Genomic DNA, 25,358 nt, shown 5'->3' on the forward strand with positions numbered 1-25,358 from the left:
AGCACTTTGGGAGGCTGAGGTGGGCAGATTACTTGAGGCCAAGAGTTCAAGACCAGCCTGGCCAATATGGCAAAGCCCCATCTCTATTAAAAATACAAAATTTAGCTGGGCGTGGTGGCGCACAACTGTAATCTCAGCTACTCGGGAGGCTGAGGCACGAGAATCACTTGAACCCGGGAGGTGGGGGTTGCAGTGAGTGAGACTACACCACTGCACTCCAGAATGGGTGACAGAGACTCTGTCTCAAAAAAAAACAAAAACAAACAAACAAACAAAAAAAACCACTTTAAAGATGGTTTAGCATCAATCATCAAACAGGAAAGAAAAAAAAAAGCAGTACTCAAAATGCTTCAGGATTTTACATCTTCCTTTCTACCGCTGGCTGAAAAGGGCCACAGCTAGGAGCCAACAGTAGCTCATGCCCCTAGCTCTTTGGAGGGTAATTTTGTGTTGTTCTTTGGTTGTTGGTTTTGTTTTTGTTTAATAGAGACAGAGTTTCACTCCCATCGCCCAGGTTGGAGTGCAATGGTGTGATCACAGCTCACTGCAACCTCTACCTCCCTGGCTCATGCAATTTCTCCTGCCTCAACCTCCCAAGTAGCTGGGACTACAGGCTCACATTGCCAAGCCTGACTAATTTTTTGTATTTTTAGTAGAGACTAGGTTTTGCCATGTTGCCCAGGCTGATCTTGAACTCTGAGCTCAAGTGATCCACATGCCTCTGCCTCCCAAAGTGCTGGGATTACAGGAGTGAGCCACCGAGACTAGCTACTTTTTGTTTTTTAATTTGGAAGTTTATATTGGCCCCAAATATCCTACAACCCATGGCTTTTCTTCCCTACAACCCCCCACTCCTGCCTTTCAGGTACTAGCTCTGGAGTGTTCAGAACAAGGGGGTTTAATACACTCAGGCAGACGTGGAGGGGAGACAGGAGTTGCAGCTTTGCTGGGCCCTGCTGCCAAGGTACTGCTGAACGGCCTGAGCTCTGGGAAATAAATTCCGTAAATAGATTCTAGGCAGAGACCATTAAAAGTGTTTTCCTAGCATCTCTTTATGGGGCAGAATGCTGTCACGCTCAGGCTGCTGCAGGGCAGCAGGGCTCTTGTGTTGGCTTGAGGTCCCCCGCACAAATGAGCTTGTTTTTCTCATTTTCAGTGAGGGGCCTTAAAATAGACAGAAAAGTCCTTCTCACACCTGCTGACTGCAGTGAACCGAGGCAGGCAAGCCAGGCAGAGGCCACTCGCCAAACATCATCCACTTTGTCCATCGCCATCACATTTCAGGTTAATGTCTGTGGATGCAAGTGCAAAGCTGGAAATGAAAAGAACATTCCCGAGGAAGCAAACAGCACCGTACAGGCTGCTGTGTTCTGGCCTTCAAAAAGACAGTGGACTTTCTTACCTTTGAGCCATAGATCAAAATGTCACAATGAAGTACAAAGATGTTCATTTGAACATTAATTGTAATGGCAAAAACTAGGTGGAAAAAACCCAAATAGTAGAATATATACATGTGATAGTTAGGAGAACTTTACAAATCACATTTATTCTGGGTTCACAGGCAAGGGCTTATTTTCAAGATCGCTTAAAGGAAGATTTCACCAACAGGAAGTAAGCCGTAGGTTGGGAGAGACCAGGGGCCTGGGTGGATGCTGGGTTGAGTGTACTAGGTGAGCTCCCAATGGCCCAGTATGTCATTTCACCTGCAGGAGGGCAGCCCATGAGATGAGAAGTTTTGCGCTTTGCTCACTGATGTATCCACCATGCCTGACACTCACTAAATATGCATCAAATGGAAAAATGTGCCTCACATTTATGAAGATTTTAATGACAAGGGAAAACATTTTTGATACTATGTTAAGAAAAGAGGTAAGAAACAAAACCACATGTATATGTATGGGGAAAAAAGCTAGAAGAAATTACATGAAGGTGTTAACTATGGCTCTGAGATGTAAAATTAGTGGTGACTTTCTTTCCTTATAATTTTCTGTGTTTTTTAGCAAAATAATTTTCCAATTACTATGACTTAACCAATAACAAACAGAGAGATTGAAAAAGCTGCAACATGGTCTGAAAAACAATTGCTCCTCCCACAGACATTCCTGTGGTCCACTGGGGAAGTGAGCAGCCCGGGATTGCAGCGGTTAACTCCCCACCAGGCTCAGGAGAGAGGGAGTGTCCACCCTCAGACCCGGTGGGAATCAGGATCCCTGACCCCTCTACCTTTAACTCCACCAGACCACATGAGTAGGTGAATATGTTATGGGTTCAACCGGATCCCCTAAAGAAGATACACTGAAGTCGTAATCCCCATTACCTCAGAACGTGACCTTATTTGGAAAGAGGGTCGCTACAGAGATAATCAAGTTAAAATGAGGTCATTAGGGTGGGTCCTAATCCAATATGACTGGTGTCCTCATGAAAAAGGGGAAACTTGGCCGGGTGTGGTGGCTCACGCCTGTAATCCCAATAACATGGGAGGCCGAGGTGGGCGATCACCTGAGGTCAGGAGTTCAAAACCAGCCTGGCAACCTGGTGAAACCCCGTCTCTACTAAAAATATAAAAAAAAATTAGCCGGGCATGGTGGCGGGTGCCTGTAATCCCAGCTACTCGGGAGGCTGAGGCAGGAGAATTGCTTGAACCCAGGAGGTGGAGGTTGCAGTGAGCTGAGATCGTGCTGTTGTGCTCCAGCCTGGGCAATAAGAGCAGAACTCCATCTCAAAAAAAAGAAAGAAAAAAGGGGGGGAAACTTAGACATTCACACAGGTAGAAGACCGAGTGAAGGTGAATACAGGGATAGGGCTGATGAGTCTACAGCCACAGAACACCAAAAAATGACAGCAAACCAACAGAAGCCACAGGAGAGGCCTGGAACAGCTTCTCCCTCCCAGCCTTCAGAACGAACCAAACCTGCTGACACCCTGATCTTGGACTTCCAGCCTCCAGAACTGTGAGACAATAAACTGCTGCTGCTTAAGCCACCTGGTCTCTGGTATTTCACTATGGCAACCTCAGGAAAAACTAATGCAGTAGGGGAGAGAGCCTGCCTTGGAGTCAAATCATGGGGAGACCCTGGCAAGACCTTGTTTCTCCGGGACTCAGTTCACTTATCTGGAAATGGGAGAACTGGCCTAGAACAGTGGGTTTCAAACTCAAATTTAGCCCTAGAATGAAATCTGACACGGAAGCCCAAATATAAAAGGTGAAATAAAGCCCAATTGGGTAAAAGCCTGGCCTGGATCACACACTCTCCCTGCAGAGCCGTCTTTGAAAACCACAACTCCAGGTGATTTGTAAAATCCCTGCCACCACTCCATTCTAAGACTGTCCAAACAAGACACCCACGGACAGTATTGCTGGGTATCTCGCATGCGCCTGAGTTCGTGCCTTCTCTTTCAAAGAGCTTCCGGCCGTAGTGGGGAGGTGAGACTAACACCGCGGACAGCGGGGCCACTCTCCCCTCCTGAGAGCTCCAGCTGCAGACAGGTCACCTGATGTTCCAAACCCAACACATCTAAATTTATTTCGCCCTCCAAGGACAAGCAGATGCTGTGCCTTATCAGAGCATGGCTAGGTGGCAGAACGACAGACATGACGCGCCCTTATCACCCCAAGGACAGCAATGACGTCTGCAGAGAGACTTGGTTTCCCTGACGATGAAATCAAGAGCTCACGTGCCAGCCAGGCAGGCCTGAAGGGGACTGGGTCACCAAGATGTGTGAGATTCTCATCATCCTCTCAGGGGTCCCAGACTCATCAGGGGGCACAAAGCTAACAAAGAGAGGGGGAAACAGTGTCACCATTCCCTCTGCCCCACTGTGGAATCAGGCAGGGCATCTGGTCTTTACTCATTTGGATTTTTAATTAGACAAAGAACATGCCAATTCATTCTTTTTAAAAAAAAAAAAAAAACAATCTTACAGATAAAGCCAATGTCCCCTCTGACCTTCACGCCTTCCCTGGGGGTAACCATTGTTAGGACTCGGGGCTGCAGGCTACTAGATGACATATGTCCTTTCAAGGAAACACACCGGGCCAGAGCAGGGGCCCAGGCAGAGTGTGATGCTTCCAGATTCCCTGGGCAAACTGTGGAGCCACGGGGAGGAAGGAAGGCTGAGGACCACAGGAATCAGGGCGGGCTTCCAAGAAGAGGAAGCAGCTGGAGGCAGTGCTCTAGGAAGAGGAGGATTCCGATGACTCCAAGGCAACAGTCTCTGGGACACTGAACCCACCTCACCTCAGCACAAAAACAGCTGGCCTCATTCATCCTGTGTAGCCGATTCAGCTTTTCTGGGAAACTCCAAAACCCTCTGAAAGGGTCCTCAACCTCTGCCCTCAAACCACTACCGCCGTGAGGATGACGATGACAATGACGATGCTGATGACAATGATGGCCTGTGTGCAACACTCTGTTGGCCCTCCCAGAGGCTCCACCAGGTTGGTGTTAGTGTCTCCGGTTTATACACAAAGAAACTGCAAACTAGAGAAAGTAAGCTACTTGCTCAAAGTCACAGGGCTGGGAGCAGCAGCACCACCACTTCATCTTGAAGACAGTGACAGAGATCCTTCCAGGAGCCCTCGCTGCTGGACAAGGGTGGCCTGTGACACAGCTCCGGCGACTGCAGCAATGCCTAGCACAGAGGAGGAGCTTAACAAGTATCTGTTAGCCAGTGTCTGGTTTAAAGAACATGTGCAGGCCGGGCACAGTGGCTCACGCCTGCAATCCCAGCACTTTGGGAGGCCAGGGCAGGTGGATCACATGAGGTCAGGAGTTTGAGACCAGCCTGGCCAACATGGTGAAACTCTGTCTCTACTAAAAACACAAAATTAGCTAGGCGTGGTGGCAGGCGCCTGTAGTCCCAGCTACTTGGGAGACTGAGGCAGGAGAATTGCTTGAATCCGGGAGGCAGAGGTTGCAGGGAGCCAAGATTACACCATTGCACTCCAGCCTGGGGGACAGAGTGAGATTCCATCTCAAAAAAAACAAAAAAGGGAACATGGCAGTTGGGCAGAGTGGCTCACACCTGCAGTCTCACCTACTTAGAAGGTTGAGATAGGAACATTACTTGAGCCCTGCCTGGGCAACATAATGGGATTCTGTCTCAAAAAATACATATCAGAGAAAGATAAAGAAGGAAAGGAGGAAAGAAAGAAAGAGAGAGAGAGAGAGAGGGAGAGGGAGAAAGAGGGAGAGAGAGGGAGAGAGAGGGAGGGAGGAGAGAGAGAGAGAGAGAGAGAGAGGGAGGCAAGGCAGGCAGGGCAAAGCAGTAGGCAGGCAATGTTGGGTGAATAACCAAGTACTAGGCTACTTCAAGGAAATCTTCACACTATGAAGATGGTTTTTTTTTTTTCCTCATGTTAAAAGATTCTACATTTTCCTCTAGGAATCCCCCACAGCCTGGGGCTTCTGCTCCTGGAAACAGTTAAGGCTTTGGCAAGAGGCTCTCCCACAAGGCAATTCAATCTCCCCTGTCTGCCTGTGAGAGTTCGGGGCACCGCTGTGGCACGCCAGACGCAGCAGCTACTTTCTGTGAACAGCCTCCTCATAAACGTCAGTCCTGTTGGGGGGTGGGGAGGGGGCCTTGATTTATTATATAGCTTTTGGACAGTTCCTACAGAAATATTGCCAAACAGTGGAATAATCAACTCTTTCACTCAAGCCCCCTCAGACTTTTTTTAATGAAAGAATAAAGTACGCAATGAGCCTGAGCTAAATAAATAAAAATGCCACACTTTGCCCAACAGACCTTTCTGCGTCACTGAGAAATATTTGCAGACCTCAACAATCTTTTATCTTCGTGATGACGTTCCAGCCTTCCAAGTTTCGGACATCCCAAGAAATTCTTTGATTTGGGCTCTCTAATGATCTCCCATGAACAATTATCCCATTAACTAATAAAGTCACTATTTGATGTTTCACCGAGCAGACGTTAGAGAACCCCTTCCTCCTCTCGCTGTCTGTCTGCCCTCTGCCAGTTCTGTCGAAAATCTGTTAGTTCATACCTGGAGTTCACACTGGAAGCAGAGATGGGCGGCAAGGAATCTCTCTTCTCTTTTTTTTTTTTTTTTTTTTTTTTTAGAGGGTCTCGCTCTGTCGCCTACGCTGGAGCGGTGCAGCAGCACATTCATAGCTCACTGTATCCTCGGACTCCTGGGTTTGAGCAATCCTCCTGCCTCCACCCCTCAAAGCACTGGGGTTCCAGGCTTGCGCCGCTGCAGCTGGCCTAGGAATCTGTCTCAGTGCTCATGGCTGCCACTCACAGTCCTGGCTTCCAGGTTGAAGAGAAGGCAACATCCATCCACTCACTCATGCTGCTACAGCAACGGAGATGCCCAGATGGAGAGCCCATGGTCCAGGCCCTCAGGGAGCTCGCAGAGAGATCCTTTAGGCCAGGAGGGACCCCACTTCCTCCAGGGAAGTGGGGATAGACCTTTGCCTTGGTTCTGCAGCTCAGCAACCTGCTCCACACCCTTGTGGAACCTTCTTGATTTGTCATCTCATCTTAATTTCAGTCGGTCCCCCATGCTCATTGGTGGATGAGTTCCAGGAGATCAGCGATCCGCTCAGCTCCCCCGTGAACAGCACATTTTCAGTGCTCACTAAACATGCACTGAATAAGCAGAGAAACTCGCCCCACACACTTACAAGATACAAGAGAGACAGAAACGTCCACCCCTTTGAGCACCTAAGGAGTCTCCCTGCCTTGAGTACTGGCTGGGGCCTTGCCCACATGCTTATGCAGCAATATGCTCATGGGGGAGTTGCAAGGTGTCACTCCAGACCAGGGACCCGGCTGTCCTGGGCGGGTCACTCTCCCCTTGAAGCCTGTTTACTCCACCACCAATGGGTAGTGGACAAGATGCTCTCCAGTCCCCTGAGCTAAGGATTCTGTGAAAACCTGACATCACTGTGATCATGACTCCGACTACAGCTTCAGAGGAAACCAACCTGCCCCAGGAGCCACCAGCTTCCGCTCCCCACTTAGTGGCTGTGAGACTATGTATCGCGCTGAGCTGCCTCATCCGGATGGTGAGGATGGAGGGGTGGGGGGAGATGGGTTACAGCAGATGCTTCCTACAGTGCCTCCTAGGGCCAGACTTTAATTACTTTAAGTGTAAACTACTGGCTAAGATTAAATTTGGGTACAGCAAACACGTCACCAATTTTTTTAAAAGAGCTCTAATTTCAAATATTTCACCTCATTCATTCCTCCATTCACCTAGTATTAATGAACCCCTATTTTATGCCAGACACTGTTCTCATAGTGAACCAGGCAAGACACAGTTGCTATTAACATAGAACATCTAGTCCAGTGTGGGAGACAGAAAATACACAAGTGAACGAAAAGATGACTTCAGACGGAGTTATGGGTAAGAACATTAAATAAACAGCACTATGGGAAAGGATGCAATTAGAGGGAGGGTATGGTTCCTTTTTAGAAGGCTTCTCTATGGAGATGATATTTGGACTGAGACCTTAAAGTCCCCTGGAAGAAAAAGTGTGAGGAAGAACATTCCGGGTAGTGAGAACAGCAGGTGCAAAGGCTCCGGGCTGGAGACAAGCGTGTGTTATTCAAAGGACAAAAGGGAGACCAGCTTGTGAATGGTGGAGGAGGGAGGGATCTAAGATGAAGGTGAGGGCCAGCTCACGTAAGGCAGCACAGGGAGGGCACTGCCAAAAGGACCATGGATAAGATTTAGGGAGTCCATGGACTGGGGTGGAGAAAAATGTCATCTTTCTTTTCACCAACCTCTAACTGAAAACATGCACTTCCTTCAATTATGAATGTAGACAACAACCTACAATAATGTCAGCAGTGCCTGGGACTTGTCACCGACGGAAATCAAAGATCCATTCCTATCAGTTGTTGCAGATATCTGAAAAGCTCGCTCAGGTTCATGACAAGTTCAAAATTACAATAGCTGGCCGGGTGCAGTGGCTCACGCCTGTAATCCTAGCACTTCGGGAGGCCGAGGAGGGAGGATCACTCGAGCTCAGGAGTTTGAGACCAGCCTGGGCAACATGGCAAAATCCTATCTCTACATAAAATACAAACATTAGCTGGGCGTGGTAGTGCACGTTTGTAGTCCCAGCTACTCAGGAGGCTGAGGTGGGAGGATAGCTTGAGCCCAGGAAGCAGAGGTTGCACTGAGCCAAGATCACGCCACTGCACTCCAGCCTGGGCGACAGAGTCAAACCCTGTGGCAAAAAAAAAAAAAAAAAAATCAAAATTACAATAGCTATTAGACCCACAGTTAGACCTTATAATTTAAAATATTAGCAAAGAAGCACATATATTTCTGTATCATAAATTTTAGAAGTATGTAGTAAGCATATTTAAAAAGGATCAGTTTCTTCTGTAACCCTAGGTATTCTATTTTACATATAAAAGCATTCTTCTGATAAGGGGTCTACAGGCTTCACCTCAGGGCAAAGTGCTTACAAGCCACCGTGAGGAGTCTGGGTTTCACTTAGTGGGATGGAGAGCTGTTGTGGTGGTTTCAGCAGGAGAACGATTTCACAGGGTCCGGTTTTCATTTCTCAGAAATCACACTGGCTGCTAGATAGAGACGGTCTGTGGCTGTCCAGGGCAGGGCTGAAGGCAGAGGGCCAGGGTTTTAACAGACCACTGTTTGGGGCCAACCAGAGATGGTGGCATCCTGGGGTCCTCATGGGTTCTGCCCTCACCTCTGATCAAGAGCCTTCTCATGGCACCACCTCACACCCTAGAGGGGCCCTGTCCCCTTGGGGCAAAGCCTGTCCCAGGACATCCTCCCAAAGAACTTCAGAAAGTGAGCTCATGTGTCCACAAGAAAAATAAATGCAGTATTGGCCACTGTTTGGTTTGTGTATTGGTCTAGGAAAGAAATGAGAATTTTATTTTAAAAAGCCTTCCAGCAGGACCCCAGCAGAGACTGGGCAAACACCTCAGCGACGGACTGTAAACAGTGGGAAGGCCCAGACCCTGGCCCCGTGGCCACGAGCTGCAGCCCCATGGCTCACGTCAGCCTTCCTGCCCTTCCCGGGCCTCTCTCCCACGGCACTCACACACAGAGCCTTTTCAATACCCTCCGGCAGAACAGAAGAATCCATTTCCACACGCCAGCACGCACGCTCCTCACACCATCCCAGGGGAGTGGACCCTGCCAAGAGGCCAGTTTATGGACCTAGAAGGACAGACAGGGCTGGGGCCCATGGTCGGTCGGTTGGGGGGTGGGGGCGGCGGTGGTCCATGGACAGAGAAAAGCTCAGAGCCAAATCCTGTGCTCCCAGGTCCCCCACAGTGGAAGTGAATGAGGTGGGGCCAGGCAGACTGGAAGCTGAGGGACACTCAGGTGCTCCCAGAGCAATGCCTGGAAGCTTATGGGGAGGAGGCCTGGAGTGAGGAGATCAACCTCTGCCTCCCAAGTTGAAGCGATTTTCCTGCCTCAGCCTCCTGAGTAGCTGGGATTACAGGCATCCGCCACCATGCCCAGCTAATTTTTGTGTTTTTAGTAGAGGTAGGGTTTCCCCGTGTTGGCCAGGCTGGTCTCTAACTCCTGACCTCAGGTAATCCACCTGCTTCAGCCTCCCAAAGCGCTGGGATTACAGGCATGAGCCATCACACTCATCCTAGATCTGAGAGTCTTAATTTGGGAGGAGGGGGCTGGGAGGGGCAACAGGCCTTGGCAGGGCTAGTTCATCTCAAAGTATGAGAAGCTGTGTCTCAGGGGAGAGGCGGAAAGCCAGGGTGCACTGGCTCTTTGAATCTAGGAATAGGTTGGCACTGAACCTAGTCCTAGACTATGGACTGAATGTCCGCGTCCTCCCTGCAACACATATGTTGAAACCTAACCCCCAGTGTGATGTTATTTGGAGGTAACGCCTTTGGGAGGTGATTCGGTCATGAGGGTGGAGCCATCATGAATAGGATTAGCGCTCTTATAAAAAGAGACAAGAGCGTGCGCTCTCTCTCTCTCTCTCTCTCTCCCCCCCCGCCCCCACCATGCAAGGATACAAGAAGACAGCCAACTGTAAACCAGGAAAAACTGGGCCCTCATAGGACACCAGATCTGCCAGCATTTTCATCTTGGACTTCCCCACCTCCAGAACAATGAGAGATAAATGTTGTTTAAGCCACCTAGTCTGTGGGAATTTGTTAAAGCAGCCCATGCTAAGACATAGGTTACATGAAGGAGAAAAGGGTGGTGCAGTGGCTCACACCCGTAATCCCAACACTTTGAGAGACCAAGATGGGCTGATCGCTTGAGGCCAAGAGTTTGCGACCAGCCTGGCCAACATGGCAAAACCCTGTCTCTACTAAAAATACAAAAATTAACTGGGCGTGGTGGCAGGCGCCTGTAATCCCAGCTGCTAGGGAGGCTGAGGCACAAGAATTGCTTGAACCCAGGAGGCAGAGGTTGCAGTGAGCCACGATCACGCCACTGCACTCCAGCCTGAGGAACAGAGCAAGACTCCATCTCCAAAAAAAAAAAAAAAAAAGTAGGTGTCTGCGTTGCTGGCATGTGAACTGTAGCAGAAACGTGACAGTTTTACAGTAACCAGCTCTGCCAGCAAAAGCTTTTCTGCAGGGGGAAGGAGGTTTTTTTTGTTTTTGTTTTTGTTTTTTGAGACAGAGTTTCACTCTTGTTCCCCAAGCTGGAGTGCAATGGCGCGATCTCGGCTCACTGCAACCTCTGCCTCCCAAGTTCAAGTGATTCTCCTGCCTCAGCCTCTCGAGTAGCTGGGATTACAAGCGCACGCCACCACGCCCAGCTAATTTTGTATCTCTAGTAGAGATGGGGCTTCTCCATGTTGGTCAGGCTGGTCTTGAGGGAAGGAGCTTTTTAGTCTGCACCCACTGGCATTGTGGGTTGCAAGTTTGTCTAGGATCCACTCTGGGATATAAAAAAGAAACCCAGGGAGCTCACCGCTGTGTCCTCCCTCATGGCTCGAGGTCCCCAGCCAGTCTGCCTTCTTCTCTCCCGGCTTTCAAAATCTGATTTTGTTTTATACATAATGTCCAGGGTTTTTGACTGTCCTTAGCGGGAAGGACAGGGAATACCGCATCTCTCCCTCTTGTCTGGAACCATAAATCCTATATTTCATATTTTCATGTTTTATATTTTTGAGAAACACATGAATCAAATATAGCAAAATATTAAGATTTCTCTCATCTGGATGGCAGCTACATGAATGCTCAGTCTCTGGCTCTCAATGCTCTTCTATTTATTAAAAACACTTCATAAGTTGAGTGGTCACTTACACTTCATTTATTCTTTCCTTCCCTCGTTCATCCAGCTAACATCGGTTGTGCCCCTCCTGTGAGCCAGGCACCAACTACGCAGTGGTGAATTTTAACAATCCAGTTCCTCCTCAAAGAGCCCTGAGGAAGGGTGCTCTGGCAGAAGAGGACAGGTGCTCTGAGAGACTCTGGTCTGGAGCTCATTTAAATTCAGGAGTCAAAAGAGGCTTCTCTGAGGAAGTGGCCTTCATATCTGGCTGTGCCCCATAGCACTCCTGGCATCACCACCTGCAGACAGTTTAGCCAGGGCCGGGAAGCACCGCCCTGCCAGGTGAGCGTGGCTGTGCGCAGGTGCCCGCTTCTCACATTGCTCCCCTTGGAGATGCTTTCCTCCTGTTGTAAACTCTCACCTCCAACTCAACACCCCAGAAAGGTCTCTCCGAGCAGCCCTGTGGCCCTGTGGATGAGTGCAAGACGTTCCCTGGGGCCACAGTGAATGGGCTGTGAGGTAACATCCCTCTTTTGGGAGAAGCTGGGCTTGGCATCCAGGAATGGCTTTCTGGCAGCCAGCAGACCCAGGATGAAAATGACAGAGAAGGCTCAGCTCACCAGAAAGGGGGTACTTGCTGGGCACACATGGGTGAGTTGCAACCATGGCAACTAAGGTCTCCTCCCCAGTCCCACAACAGGCCCTATTCTCTCTGAGCCAAAATTAGCATGAAGAACAAAATGGCCCCCCATGAGGAAATGGCCGGTCACCCGAGGAGTTCTCCCTGGATCCCCTCTCTGAAGGCCCCCTGCAAAGTCTCAGTGGTCAAATCCTCCCCAGTAAGCTCCAGCCCCAGGAACACAGCCCCTCTTCTCTTCCACCCGACCTCGAGTGCCTCCAGCAGAAAAGCTGATCATCAGGGGTGCACGCGGCATCCATGGCACCGTGGTGTCTGTGGGAACTCTGGAAAGCACACCAGCGTGCAGAGGGGCGTGGGCCCCTGGTCTCCCGAGGAGGGCACCAGCTAAGCCCTTTACACACATGGTCTCATCTCACCCACTCCCCCACCCCATGACTGGATTCACAGACAGTGTTACAGCTGGGGAAACAGGCTCAGCAGGATAAATTAACTTGTCATGTGGCCAGGAGAGAGGGCAGGATCTGAACCCATGTCTGCCTGGACCCAGAGCCCCCGATCCCTCAGGCCAGCAGCATTCTCGGCCTGAGAACACCACGGGGATTCTGACGTGCCTGGGATTTTAGGGATGGAAGGTGGGTCTTGAGGACGTTTCCTGACCCTTCAGGATCCCGACTTGCTTCACCTGCTCATGTCTGCCTTCGTGGGGCGGGGCACAAATGGCTTCCTATCACCTATAAACCTGGAGTGTGGACTGAGTGGCCCGGGGCCAGGACGGAGCAAGCCTGGGGGTGGCAGGCAAGTCCCCCCGGCCCTGGAAACTGGTGGCGCCAGGCCGTGAAGAGGCCATTTAGAAAAGCTGAATGAATGGCTACACGTGGCCTTGAATTCCAGGGCAGGCACAGGGCAGCTCACCCGAGGCCCTGGGCAGAAGTCCCCAGAAAAGCTGGGCCTATGGAGTTCCAGGCGGCACCACCCCGTGCCCAGCCTTCAGTGGACTTGAGTCCTCTTAAACGTGTTCAGCACGTCCATGACCTCTGACAATAATAAGCGGATGGGGAGCCCTCACGCGGTGACAGGGAAGGACTCACCCCAGGGCACAGAGGGGAGAAGGGCCGGGACCCCAGACACTCTGGAGTGGGGCCTCACATCATGCCTGCCCCCTGGGTGCTCTCGCCCAGGCACCCAGGCCTCCTCACCACAGCCGTGTCCTGCATGGGACCAGGCACAGACCCACTTGGTTGGCTGCTCTTGGAGGTGCCTGGTGTGTGTGTGCTGGATACAAGGGGCTAAGCTGTGCCACTGAGCCCAGTGGCTTCTCAGGAGCACTGACATCCCCAGCAAGTGGAAAGGGGAGCCCCACCTCCCCCACCTCACTCCACCTCACCCCACCTCCCCCACCTCACCCGACTCTCAGCTCCCAAAGCCTGGGCTGCCCCGAGGGCAGGACCCACAGGCTCCAGGAAGAAAGGGGGGAAGTTACGAGCGGCGGCTCTGTGCTGGGCCTGGCCCACCTCCACCACCCTCCCATCAGCTGTGTGACTTTGGGCCGGTTACAGAACCACTCTGTGCCTCAGTTTCCCCATCTGAAAGGTGAAGTGAAATATTAAATAATAGCACCTGCCTCAAAGGGTAACTGGGAGGAGGTTGCTCTGCCCGGCACACGCCATATATTCAATGAATACTGGTTGCCTGTTTATGTCAATTAGCAAAGAGGTCAGCCTGGAGCCCCTATCTGGAAACACGATACTGTGCCCACTGACTGGCATTTGCCTCATTGCACAGACGGCTTGGCGGCTCACCTGCTACTCGCTGCCCCCACAGTCCCCGGGCAGGACAGCTTACCTATGGTCCTTCGGAGGTCTTCACACTGGCTAATGTGAGGGAACTTCAGGATTTCCTTCCACTTCTTGCTTTTCCCTTTGCGCTTTCCTCCGCCCCCTGCAGAGATGGGGAAAAAGATGCCTGGCTGAGGCTCCGGAGCCTGCGGCGTCCCCGCAGTGAGCCTGCCCACCAGCCTCCTGGGCTAAAAGACAGAGGGACGGCTGTAGGCCACGCCAGTGACACACCCCCAGCCCAAGACACACACATACACACACACTATTCCTCCCAGGTGGGCTGTGAGCCCCAGTATCCTGCACAGTCCTGTCTGACCCCAGCCCCCTAGCAGTGAGGCCTAGGGCTCCCCTGCACTGCTGTTCCCCTAGACTAGATCACAGCCTTCCCACAGCAGGGGCCAGGCCTGCCGCGTCTGAACGCCCCCTTTAGCTTAGGACATCCCTGTGGGGTGGAGGCACAGGCAGGTGCCCACAGCCCCTCATGGCCCTCATTTTGTCCTCTTGCTTTCTGTGGAGAGTCTCCTTCCCCAGCTGGAGGCTAGATGTTGGGGGACAAGAACTTCAGTTTCCACTTGTCAAGTACCCCCTTCTTCTCCCTCCTCACAAACCCCAGAGTCTCCGAGACTGGAAGGAAGGAGAGACTCCTGAGGGGCCCGCCCTGCCTCACATCCTCCCCTGTGCACACGAGTACTGAGCACGTGGACGTGATGAACATGCACACACACAATGAACGTGCACTAGTAATGAACACCTGTAATGAACAGGCACGTGTAACGTGCAGAACCATGAGACGCACACAGGTGTTCCCGTCATCCTCGCACTCCTTGTCCAAGGGATGGTGGACAGGTGTCAGGGTGCACAGGCGCAAACAGCAATGGGGTGCAGCTTTGGGCCTGAGTGTCCCTGAGCCCACCAGCGTCTGGGCCTTGGACCTGGAGGCACTGCTGTGCCATGTGGCCGGAGGGCTCCTGGGGACTGAGATGCCGTCACCCACTCTCCACCTTTACAGTGGTGCTTAGCCACCATCTGTCCATGACTCACCACAGGTCATGGAGCCCTTTGGGCCCCTTGGTCATCAGGATTTTATGTAGCTCGTCTGCTTGCTCCGGGTAGGTATGCAGCCCCTCCACTCTCTCACCCTCCCAGGAACCGACTGGGCAGGACAAGGCCCCTTCTGCACACCAGCAAACCCAGGGGAGCCCAGTGGCACCCAGCTCCAGCCCTCTCCCAGCCAGCCCAACCCGTCCTCCACCTTGCTCTGGCCCTGTGGCCATCCCCTGCTGCCCAGGCAAGCCTGGACAAGCACCCACCCACTCTGAGTCCTCATCCATGAAGTGGAGACAGTAAGGCCTTCCTCCCAAAGCTGAAAGGAGGGATAACAAGGTAGCATGTGTTTAAAAGCAGGCACAGAACCAGGGATTCTTAACTGTCATCCAAGCTATCCTGGAAAGCAAGGTCATAGCCCTGATTAGCCAGTGCACCTGCCTCTGAGAATGGGACCAGAACTCCACTCCTGCTCCAGGAAGCAGGGGAGGGTGCTGATGGGGAGGAGTCCATCTCTCTCCTCTCCTCTCATTGCATCTTCAACCCAACTCCCTCCTCTCCAACTAGCCCCAGTGTCCTCCTCTCAAATCTCCACAGACGGCCAAGGCCTTACACTCCAAGGGACAGAAGGAATGCGTATTGGGCACCTGCCGTGGTGAGGCTCCATCTGTACATGATCTTGTTTAATCCTCAGAATGACTCTTTGAGGAAGAAATCACTGGGCCTGCTGGTGGCTCGACCCATGCCACGCTCCTTCTTTCCACCAATGGGGGCCACACACACAAGTGCACACAGATTTCATGCACACATAAACATACACGTGCATACTGCTCAGCCCTGCACTGGCCCTGCCCGGGGCCAAGTCCCTCACCTGCAGGCTTCACCCTTACTCTACGAGGCAGGAACTTTATTTTTTCTTTTTTTGAGACAGAGTCTCACTCTGTCACCCAGGATGGAGTGCAATGGCGCGATCTTGGTTCACTGCAACCTCTGCCTCCTGAGTTCAAGTGATTCTCCTGCCTCAGCCTCCCGAGTAGCTGGGAATACAGATGTGCACCACCACGCCCGGCTAATTTTTCATATTTTCAGTAGAGACAGGGTTTCACCATGTTGGTCAGGCTGGTCTCAAACTCCTGACCTCAAGGGATCTGCCTGCTTTGGCCTCCCAAAGTGCTGGGATTACAGGCATGAGCCACTGCGCCCGGCCGGCAGGAACTACGGTATACCCAGTTGATAGATGAGGAAATCAAGGCATGGGGGAAAGGTAGCAAGTCACCTATGGCCCCGTGGCTCATAATTGGCAGAGCCAAGACCCCAGCCTGAGCAGAATCCAGACCCTGGGCTCTTGCTCTTGCTGTTCTGTCTGTAAACCACCATTTTGGGTGCCCTGAATACAAGAGAAATTCTTAGAGGATCAAAGAGAAAGCTGGTGTCAGACTTCAGGAGTGACGTGGCAACTGTAATGGGAGCAGGAGCAAGGATCTAGCTGGGGCCCCAGCCTGTGAGCTCCCAGAAAAGCTGCAGGCCGGACCAAAGGCCTGCAGGGTCACCAGTGTGACCCTTAGGTGGCTTGTTTGTCCACTTGCTTGTTCACTGAACCAGTTGCCAACATTGAAAAATTAGGAGATTCCCAGGAGCTCAGATGAGGACACAAAGGCATAAGAATGATATAATGGACTCTGGGGACTTGGGGGAAGGGTGGGAAGGAGGTGAGGGATAAAAGACTACACACTAGGTACAGTGTACATCGCTCAGATGACGGGTGCACTAAAATCTCAGAAATCACCACTAAAGAACATTCCATGCAACCAAACACCACCTGTTCCCCCAAAACTATTGAAATAAATAAAAATGAGGAGATTTCACATTGAAATCCAGATCATCTTGGACGTCTCTCCCACAGCCAGGCACCCCACATGGCAAGAATCAGCCGGAGCTGGGCAGCAGCTGCCCGGGGGACAGCACACGTGGCCTCCAGACAAGTCAATCCTCATCCAGCCGTAGCCCTCATTCAGGCAGCCTAGAGGTTCTATGCACGCCCAGAGAAAGGCCACCCTCTCAAGAAATCAGCCTAAACCCTAGCTCAGCAGAGTCTGACGTCCCCATCCCAGCAGCTGCAAGGCCTGGGAGGGTCGTTAGAACTCGACGGGTCCATCCCCTGCTCCCCATTCCTCTTGTACACTACTGATTCTCAGACCTGGCAGGCATGAAGCACCATTTTCTGCATATGGCAAAATATGCGTAACATAAAATGTACCAGTTTAACCATTATTTAGGTGAACGAGTCAGCCGCATTAAGGACGTTCCCATTGCTGTGGAACCATCACCACCTTCCGTCTCCAGGACTCTTTCATCATCCCAAACTGAAACTCTGAACCCATTAAACATTAACTCTCATTCCCTCCTTCCTCCCAGTCCCTGGCAACCTGTCTCCTACGTTCCGCGTCTATGATTGTGACTACTCTAGATACCTCGTGTAAGGGAATCATACATGTTCTTTTGTGTCTGTTCTTTCACTTAGCGTAATGTCCTCGAGCTTTGCCCATGTTGGAGCACGTGTCAGAACTTCATTTGTTTTGAAGGCTGAATAATATTCTGTTGTATGGGTATACAACCTTTTGTTTATCATTCATTTGTGGATAGACACATGGGCTGTTTCTACCTTTTAGCTATCACGAATAACACTGCTATGGATATTTGCATACAAGTATCTGTTCAAGTCCCTGCTTTCCATTCTTTTGGGTATATACTCAGGAGGGAAATTGATGGATTATATGGTATATATGTTTAAGTTTTTGGGGAACTGATGAAGCACTCTTGACAATACAGATTGTTAGGCTGTACCCCAATCCTCTGTGATTGGACCCCAGGAATGTGACTTCTTAAAAGGATCCCTGGGTGACTCTCAGGCAGCCAGTCTATGGAACCCAGGAGTCATTTTATACACGCACACTTGTAATTTATTAAGAAAGTTAACATAGGTTCACTGATTCGTTCAACCAATATGTGTTGAGCACATACTAAGCGGCAAGCCCTCTGCAGGTGCCGGATGCAGTGTCGCTAGCAGGGAAGACAGACACATCCAAGGCGTTACCTCAGTGGTTCCCAACCCCAGCAACGGCTTCCCAGGGAACATTTGGCAATGTCTGGAGACATTTTTAATTGTCACCACTGGGTGGAGAGGTGCTACTGGCAGCTAGTGGGTGCAGGCCAAGGATGTGGTTAAACATTGCACTGTGCACAGGACAGACCCCTGGAACAAAGAATGGTTGGCTCTAAAATGTCAAGGGTTGGGGCCAGATGTGGTGGCTCATGCCTGTAATCCCAGCACTTTGGGAGGCCAAGATGCGAGGATTGCTTGAGCCCAGGAGTTTAGACCAGCCTAGGCAACATAGCAAGACTCCGTCTCTACTAAAAATAAAAATAAAATAAGTAGCTGGGCATGGTGGCGCACAGGAGGATTGCTTGGGCCCAGAAGTTCAAGGCTGCAGTGAGCTATGATCATGCCACTGCACTCTAGCCTGGGTGCAGAGCAAGACCCCATCTCAAAAGAAAGAGTCAGTCAAGGGTAGGGATGTGGAAAAATGCTGCTTTACTTAATGACCATTTTACCAACATTTAGGAAAAGAACAGGGGTTGGGGGAGATCTGTTAGTGATGGGGCAGCTGTGGTGGGGTTGGAGGTGGTGGGAAAGGTAAGCCACTTGGAGGCAGCCCCAAGCCGAGGGTGCAGACTCTCCAGCTACGGCCTGGGCTCACTTTCCTCCTCAACCCTATTTCCTATTTCCTCAGCTTCCAGAATAGGGCAGGGGGACTGTGGTGGGCAGGATAACGCCCTCAGGGATGCCCTAATCCCTAGAACCTGTGAATACGTTAGGTTCCGTGACAAATGAGCATTAAGTTTGAGGATGAAATTATGGATAATGATAGGGACATAATCCTGGATTATCCAGGTGGGCCCACTGTCACCAACAGGGTCCTAAAATGTGGAAGAGGGAGGAAGCACAACCAGTGTCAGAGTGATGCAGTGTGACAAAGACTCACCAGCCACTGCTGGCTTGGAAGACGGGAAGGGGCCATGAGCCAAGGCATGCAGGCCAGGAAGGATTCTCCCCGGAGCCCCCAGAGGGAACACAGCCCTGCTGATGCCTTGACTTTAACTCACTGAGACTACGTCAGACTTCCGATCTCCAGAACAGTAAGATACTAAATGTGTGGTGTTTTAATCCACTTAGCTTGTGGCAGTTTGTTACAGGAGCAACAGGAAGCTAATACAAGGATGTTCTCAGCAGGGATCCCCCTAAATGACAGCAGACCCCAGAATGGCCTCTCACCCCATATCTGGCTTTCTTTCAGTTCCTCTAAAAGTGCCATGAAATAAACCCAACCTTCCTGACTCAGATGGGCTAGCAGAAGGTTTCACTTCTTAACAACAAACAAAACCTGCCTCAGAGAGGGCACCACGTCTAGACAAATGTTTGGCTCTCAAGCTGCTGCAGGGTTGTGGAGCTGCATATTTGATAACTGAAGTATTGGCACTGTTTATTATTTCATAGGACTTGATTGTTTCTCTGTATCCTGAGAGGGGGCAGGGCTCAGTCATGCCACTGTAAAAATTCCTCCTGTGTCCTGGCCCTATGGCCCCCACTGCCCTAGGCCCACCTCACTGCTGGGGAGGGGTGTTAGGCCTACAAGGGGCTGGGGCCATCACCTCCCACCTCCCCCGTGCTCAGGTCCCAGCAGCAGGCATGGCCAATTCCCAGGCCTGACCACCCATAGGCTCAGCCCATTCTCCTTGGTCCCATTCAGGGCCTCGGTGACCATCTTCCTAAGTTTATTTCCCTCCCTGCCTCTGCTCTCAGGGCCTTTACACTCACTGTTCATTCTGCCAGGAGCACCTTCTTCCTTTCTGAATGTTTCCCACCCACACTTCCAGTCTTAGCCTGAATTCTACCTTCCTGGAGGTCTCCTCCGAGCTCGGTTGTGAAGCAGGCCCGTTCTCCACGTGCCATGGAAGTGTGTAGGAAGCACTGGTCGGTCAGTCTGTCTGTCTCTCTGTTGAACATGCACATCAGCTTACAGATCCATTCTCTCAACGCGTGCGGCACACTTTCATGGACTCATTCAACCTCTACGTGTGAAGTGACTGCTGGACTCCCAGACCCAGCCCACAGCTCTCATCACCACCTGAAATCTTCCCACTTATTTGTTTCCTTGCCCGTCATCAGTCTCCCCTGTGCTGATAGCGGACCCGTGGTGTCACGGACCTGGGTTCCTTTGTTCTCTGTCACCTTCTTCTTGGTCCACTGTAGATGCCCAAACAGTATCTGCTGAGTGAATGCAAGTGTCATGCTTTACATCCAGCCACCTGGCCACCTGGAAGCCCCTCCAATCCCTGTATGCATCATCATTCCCCTACTCCGACCCTGCAGGCGTGGCTTTCTCTGCCAGGAATGCTTGCTCTTCAAGCTCCAGCTCTAGTGTCCCTTCTCGTGCTGCCCTGAAGAGGCAGAGCCCCCTGTCTGGATCACAGCCCTCTCCCAGCTCAGGCCAGACCTGCTCCTGGGAAGGATGGCATGCAGCTAATGCTTGCTTAATTGCAAGCTTCCATTAAGTTACTTGGCTGACTGCGTAAAGGCATGAGTGCTTGCAGGAATAAATGACAGCCTCCCTCCCTCCCTCTCTGCCAGCCTTCTGGGCTGAGCACTGACCTGGACACTGTACATTTGGCCCTCATTCAGGAGGTACTGACCCTATTCACAGATGAGAAAGCTGAGGCTCAGGGAGAGGAATTAATGGAGCCAGGGAATAAGCCACACACCCAAGAGGGAGCACAATCTTCTGCTGTCACTGGCTCGCCGCTATTTCCTGTCCCATGGGGCCTCGGGCTTTATTTGCTTTCCCAAAGGATCCTCTGCTGTTCAGGGTTTACCTTCCAGGTACCAGTAACAAGTCAGGGAAGAGGACATGGTCCCTGACCTCATCCAGCTCATTCCATGCATCAAAGAGCAAAGATGAGCAAGACAGCTGGGGTTGTAGCCAGGCAGGTAGGGGAGGTTGCATGGAGAAGGGTGGCCCCACCAGGCAAGGGAAAATGGCAGTGACCGAGGCCCAGGGCTGATCAGGGGGGCTCCTGCTCTGGGGAAGGCACCAGAGGACCAAGGTGGCCTTGGGTGGGAAGAAGTCCAAGACAAAACCTGGAGAAAGGCGGACAACAGCAAGATGGTGTGTCCCCTGATTCATGGCTCAGGCTGCCACTGGCCCTTTAGAAGGGAAGACTCTAGGGAGGGCATTGCTTGTCCAATCCCACACTCACTCCTGCTTTCTCCAGCCCCGGGGGCCCCCTCGGCTGCCAGCTGCCAGCAATTTCCTCCAACAGGTGCCCTCCTGCCAGACTGGGGAAGGCAGGGCAGGAGGAAGGAGAGTGGCCAACAAAGGAGGGTGGGGGCCCCGCAGGAGGAGGGCATGTCCTATCAGGGAATGGAGTACCCGATGGAAGGCAGAAGCCAAGTGATAATAAAAAGCCACTGATTCTTAAGCATGGGCCAAGCACTTGTCACAGTGAGCTATTGAGAGACTAAAGCGTTTCTTTTGCTCCTGTGGCTATCCCCAGGGAAGAATAAAAGTATCATTCCACCCAAAAAACTGCCATGGGAGAAGAGGCTGTCTTGGTGGGGGAAGAAACTGGCTTGCTGTTATTCTTGTTGCCTTTGCTGTTTCTGAGAGTGGTGTTTGTGTTTTCAAGGCAGGGGCTGAAATGAACCGGCGTGGAGAACAGAAGGGAGAAGCTGAGGATGGGGAGGTGCAGTGCTTCTGGAGAGGGCAGTGGGACGACCTGAGCTCCAGGAAGGCACTATCCCTGTGGCAGTGTCAGCCCAGTGGGATGTGGCTGGGGTGCAGCGATGATGGGTTCTGAGCAGTGAGCGGCCTACAGCCCCCAGAGCCCTGTGATCACCTGGCACAGTGGAGTGGAACTGCCAGTCCAGCCCCCTCCTCCAAAGGACACTGACAAAGCCCGCAATACTGGTGATCTGGACGGTCTAAGGTCTAACTTACTGGGTTCCTTTCAGCCCAACGGGTTCACATACCATCCTTGGGAGGGAAGGGACAGACCTGCGCAAAACAACTGACCCTGGACTGCTTGTATGGCCTTTGCTGTACACCCAGAGTCAGGGAATTTGCACCAGTAACATGTCATCTAGTTCAATCCTCACATCACCCCTGTGAGGTAGGTCCTAGTATCGAACCTGTTTGACAGATTCAGAAATAGAGTCCCAGAAAGGAAAGAACCTTGCCTCAATCAGGCAGTGTGTATCATAACCTGAACCAGGGCTCAGCTGTTCTGACTCTTAGTCTTTATAATGTTCTTTTCCTCCCTGGTGACAAATGCGCAATTGATCAGAGAAAGGTTCCACGGGGGAAACTGAGGAAGGTTCTATGCATTTGTTGGAAGGAGCTTCCTTCTTGCCCTTAAGTCAGTGGTTCTCGGTGGTCCTTGGACCAGCAGCATCAGCATCGCTGGGAGCCAGTTAGAAATGCAGCTTCCTGGGCCCCAACCTGGACCTACAGAATCAGACACTCTGGGGATGGGCCAGCATCGGTGACTTAATGAGCTCTGCAGATGACTCTGATGCACTCTCACGTTGACAGCCACTGCTGTAAGTCAAGAGAAAGTCCCTGAAATCAGTGAGAAAAGGGATGACGGGACTACTCTTTCTAGGAATTTCTTCCTCACTGACTTGTTATTTCTGCCCTGTCTACGCCTTCTAAAAAGGACCTGAAGAGACACACACAGGCTTGGAAAAGTTGACTGAAAAATATTCCTCCCAGCTCCAGAATGCGGGGATCCTCGGCTCTGACTCTGACAAGGTCGCTGCGTCCTGCCTGACTTGAGTCAAGCATTCTTCTCACAGCAGGACGCCTGGCAGCCTTAAAGCCATTAATAGGGCCACTCACAGGGGCAGGGCAAACCGTATGAGGCCCCTCCTATACTGGAAAGCCTAAGGGAGACTGCAGGGAGAGCACCGCTCAGCTGCAGCCTTGAGGGGACCGGGCCAATGAGACGGCCTCACGGGCCACTGCCCCCCACTCTCCCCCAGGCCCTGATCGTCTCCCTGTGAAGTTGGGCAGAAGTCACCTCAAGCCTCACACCTATTTTGGGCGCGCACACACACACACACACACACCCGTCTACTGAATGCCTCTTTGCCTTCTGGTGACCCTTGGACCTTTATTATTTACAGATCCCAGAGAAAAGAGAGTCGTCCCTGGGGATGGGAAGGCAGGATCCACAGTGGACCTGCCGTGCTTTCTGGGCCCTGAATAAGTGGGGGCCTGTTTTCGCATGGGCCACACCCCTCTGGGGCAGACTCCTGGCATCCCCACAGATCAGGACACTCTCACGTCTTTGCACAGGCCCCAACTGGTCATTGTATAATAAAGAATCTGACTGGCCTTTGTCCCTGGTTCCTGAGAGGTAGTCTCTAAGTCCTTGGAATTTTCTGAGTAACAGGAGTGTCTTTTTCATTCATGGTAGGCCCCTGAAGCCATATCTGAGTTTACGCTAACAAGATGACTCATGAGGGAGGCTGGGCATGCCAGAGAGACCAGCCATGGGATTAGAAGGTTGAGGCTTTGGGCCACGTGATATCACCCTGACTTCCAGGGAGAGACAGGGGGCCAGACACTGGGTTCGACCACGTGCCCAGTGATTCCATCAGTCATGCCAAAATCATGATGCTCCAGTAAAAACTCCAGACACTGAGGCCTGGGTGAGCTTCCTGGTAATCACACACTTATGTGCCAGGAGGTGGCACATCCATGGCAGCTTCACATCTGGGACTCTCAGGCCTTGCCCTGGGCACCTCTCCCTGTCACTGGTTTGGGTATCTTTTTGCAACAATAAAACTGTAATTGTCAGTGTAGCGCTGCACTGGGTTCTGTGAGGGAGTCTAGGAAGTTATCCAACCTGAGAGCTTCAGGGGAATCCCCGAATCTGTTGCCATGGTCAGAAGTGCCAGTGGCCTGGGGACCCCCACCCTTGTGGCAGGTGCCTGGAGTGAGGGTGGTCTTGTGGAGACTGTGCTCTTCATTTGTGATGTCTGCACTAATCCTGGGTAGTTAGAACTGTGTTACAGCTGTTGAGGCTGCTATGTCTTCAGGGCCCTTCAGCCCAGCTCAACTACCCATTTCCCAGAATCCTGATTCCAAAGGCTCAAGGAGCAAATCTGATTGGCCAACTCATCTTTTCTCTCCAGGCCACATGTCATGGGTCACTCTAGAGTTTGAAACAATTCAGTGGGTCTGGTCCTTGTATGCAGAGGGCAGGGTGACATGACACGGCCACCCCAGCTCTCAGCTCAGAGCAGAAGACCCTGGGTGGGGGCCAGGCATAACCAGACGCAGCAGGAATGGGGCCACAGAAACTACCACCCCCATTTCCAGAATAGTTTGGGGGCACTGCTGATTAAAGGCACAAGGACATGGGGTAGCAAGGGGCACAGGCTACAGAGACCCCAGGACTTCCCAGCAGAAACTGGCTTGTGGTTCAGAAAAGTCAGTATTATGCTAATACAGGGGGCCGCATTTGTTAGAAACCCAAACTATGTCACGAAGCGGGTCTTTCGACTATTAATTCGGAGGGGGAGGAAGGAAAGCCCTGAAAACTGGAGAAGCTGCTCTCGACACAACTGAACCAGTCTGGGAGGGTCTCAGGTGTCGCAGGGACTGTATGCGGAAGGATCACTCTACTGCATTCCCAGCCACAAAAGGCTGATGACTCATCTGCAGTTGAGTGGAAGGCAGTGTCACAATTCTGCCTGTAATGTCTGCAGGACTAAAGACTCCATCCAGTTCTTTTCTACCCAGGTGGGCTTTCAGGACTCAGCTCCCACTGTGCTGCCAGCAGGGCTGGATTTCCAGAAAATATCACCGTGGGGAGGCTGTGGGTGTTCTCAGATCAGATCTGGCCTGGGCAAAGTGGAGGCGGCCAGTTGTTCTGATGAGAATGGGTTACCCCTGTGTCTACTGCCTCCTGTTCCTCCCTCCCCTCCACTGATACTTATTTTCCATCCACCTGGGCTCTGCCACCTTTGCCACCCCCAGAGAGGCACCTCCAGTTGAAACTGATGAGGTGGGCATGTGGCTTCTCACTGATTCTAAGTCTCTTTTCATCCAGCCCCGAACAAGGCGAGATCCCAATTACAGGGCCTGATCAGGGGCTGCGTCACCGAGTGACTCAAGCCTTTTCAGAAGCAACATGACTCCAGCCAAGTGTATTTGAGGTAACCTCAGCCTGTAGGGTACTTTCTCCAACCCAATGCACTTGGCAACCACTGTGAAAGGGAGACAGGCCCCTGGTTTGGGGCGGGGGTGGGAGAAAGCACCACCCCTCTGGCCTCAGTTTCTTCATCTGAGATCCAGGAGGGTTACACCAGGACAGGGAGCAGAGCCCCTTCTGTCAAGAGTTTTCTTTAAGATCCCCGTAAGTGAGACAGACGATGGGGAGCCCACTGAGTGGGCAAGGCAGGGAAGGGATGGAGTGGGGCAGATACAGGCCAAGGGTCTCGTTCTGTCTCTATGGCTCTCACCTTCTGAGAACAGCCAGCCCCTGGCTGGGTCCCTGA

General features: G+C 51.7%; 1 protein-coding gene and 1 long non-coding RNA gene across 7 annotated transcripts in view; one reads left to right on the top strand and one right to left on the bottom strand.

Moving 5' to 3' along the window:
- GRK5 (G protein-coupled receptor kinase 5) overlaps positions 1 to 25,358 on the bottom strand; it is a 248,281-nt gene that overhangs the window by 115,327 nt on the left and 107,596 nt on the right. For 5 of the 6 annotated variants that reach the window (XM_055247300.2, XM_063625163.1, XM_063625179.1 and 2 more), the window contains one exon: positions 13,698 to 13,793. The exons of the other annotated variant lie outside the window; for it this stretch is intronic. In XM_055247300.2, the coding sequence (XP_055103275.2) occupies positions 13,698 to 13,793 (96 nt within the window). The remainder of the gene's footprint in view (positions 1 to 13,697; positions 13,794 to 25,358) is intronic. 6 annotated transcript variants of the gene reach the window in all.
- Positions 4,245 to 5,920, top strand: LOC134734215 (uncharacterized). Its single transcript, XR_010117524.1, has 2 exons — positions 4,245 to 4,438; positions 5,386 to 5,920. It is a non-coding gene; the product is annotated as an uncharacterized lncRNA (long non-coding RNA).

Source organism: Symphalangus syndactylus, chromosome 2 (assembly GCF_028878055.3).
Source record: "Symphalangus syndactylus isolate Jambi chromosome 2, NHGRI_mSymSyn1-v2.1_pri, whole genome shotgun sequence".
Taxonomy (NCBI): Eukaryota; Metazoa; Chordata; class Mammalia; order Primates; family Hylobatidae; genus Symphalangus; species Symphalangus syndactylus.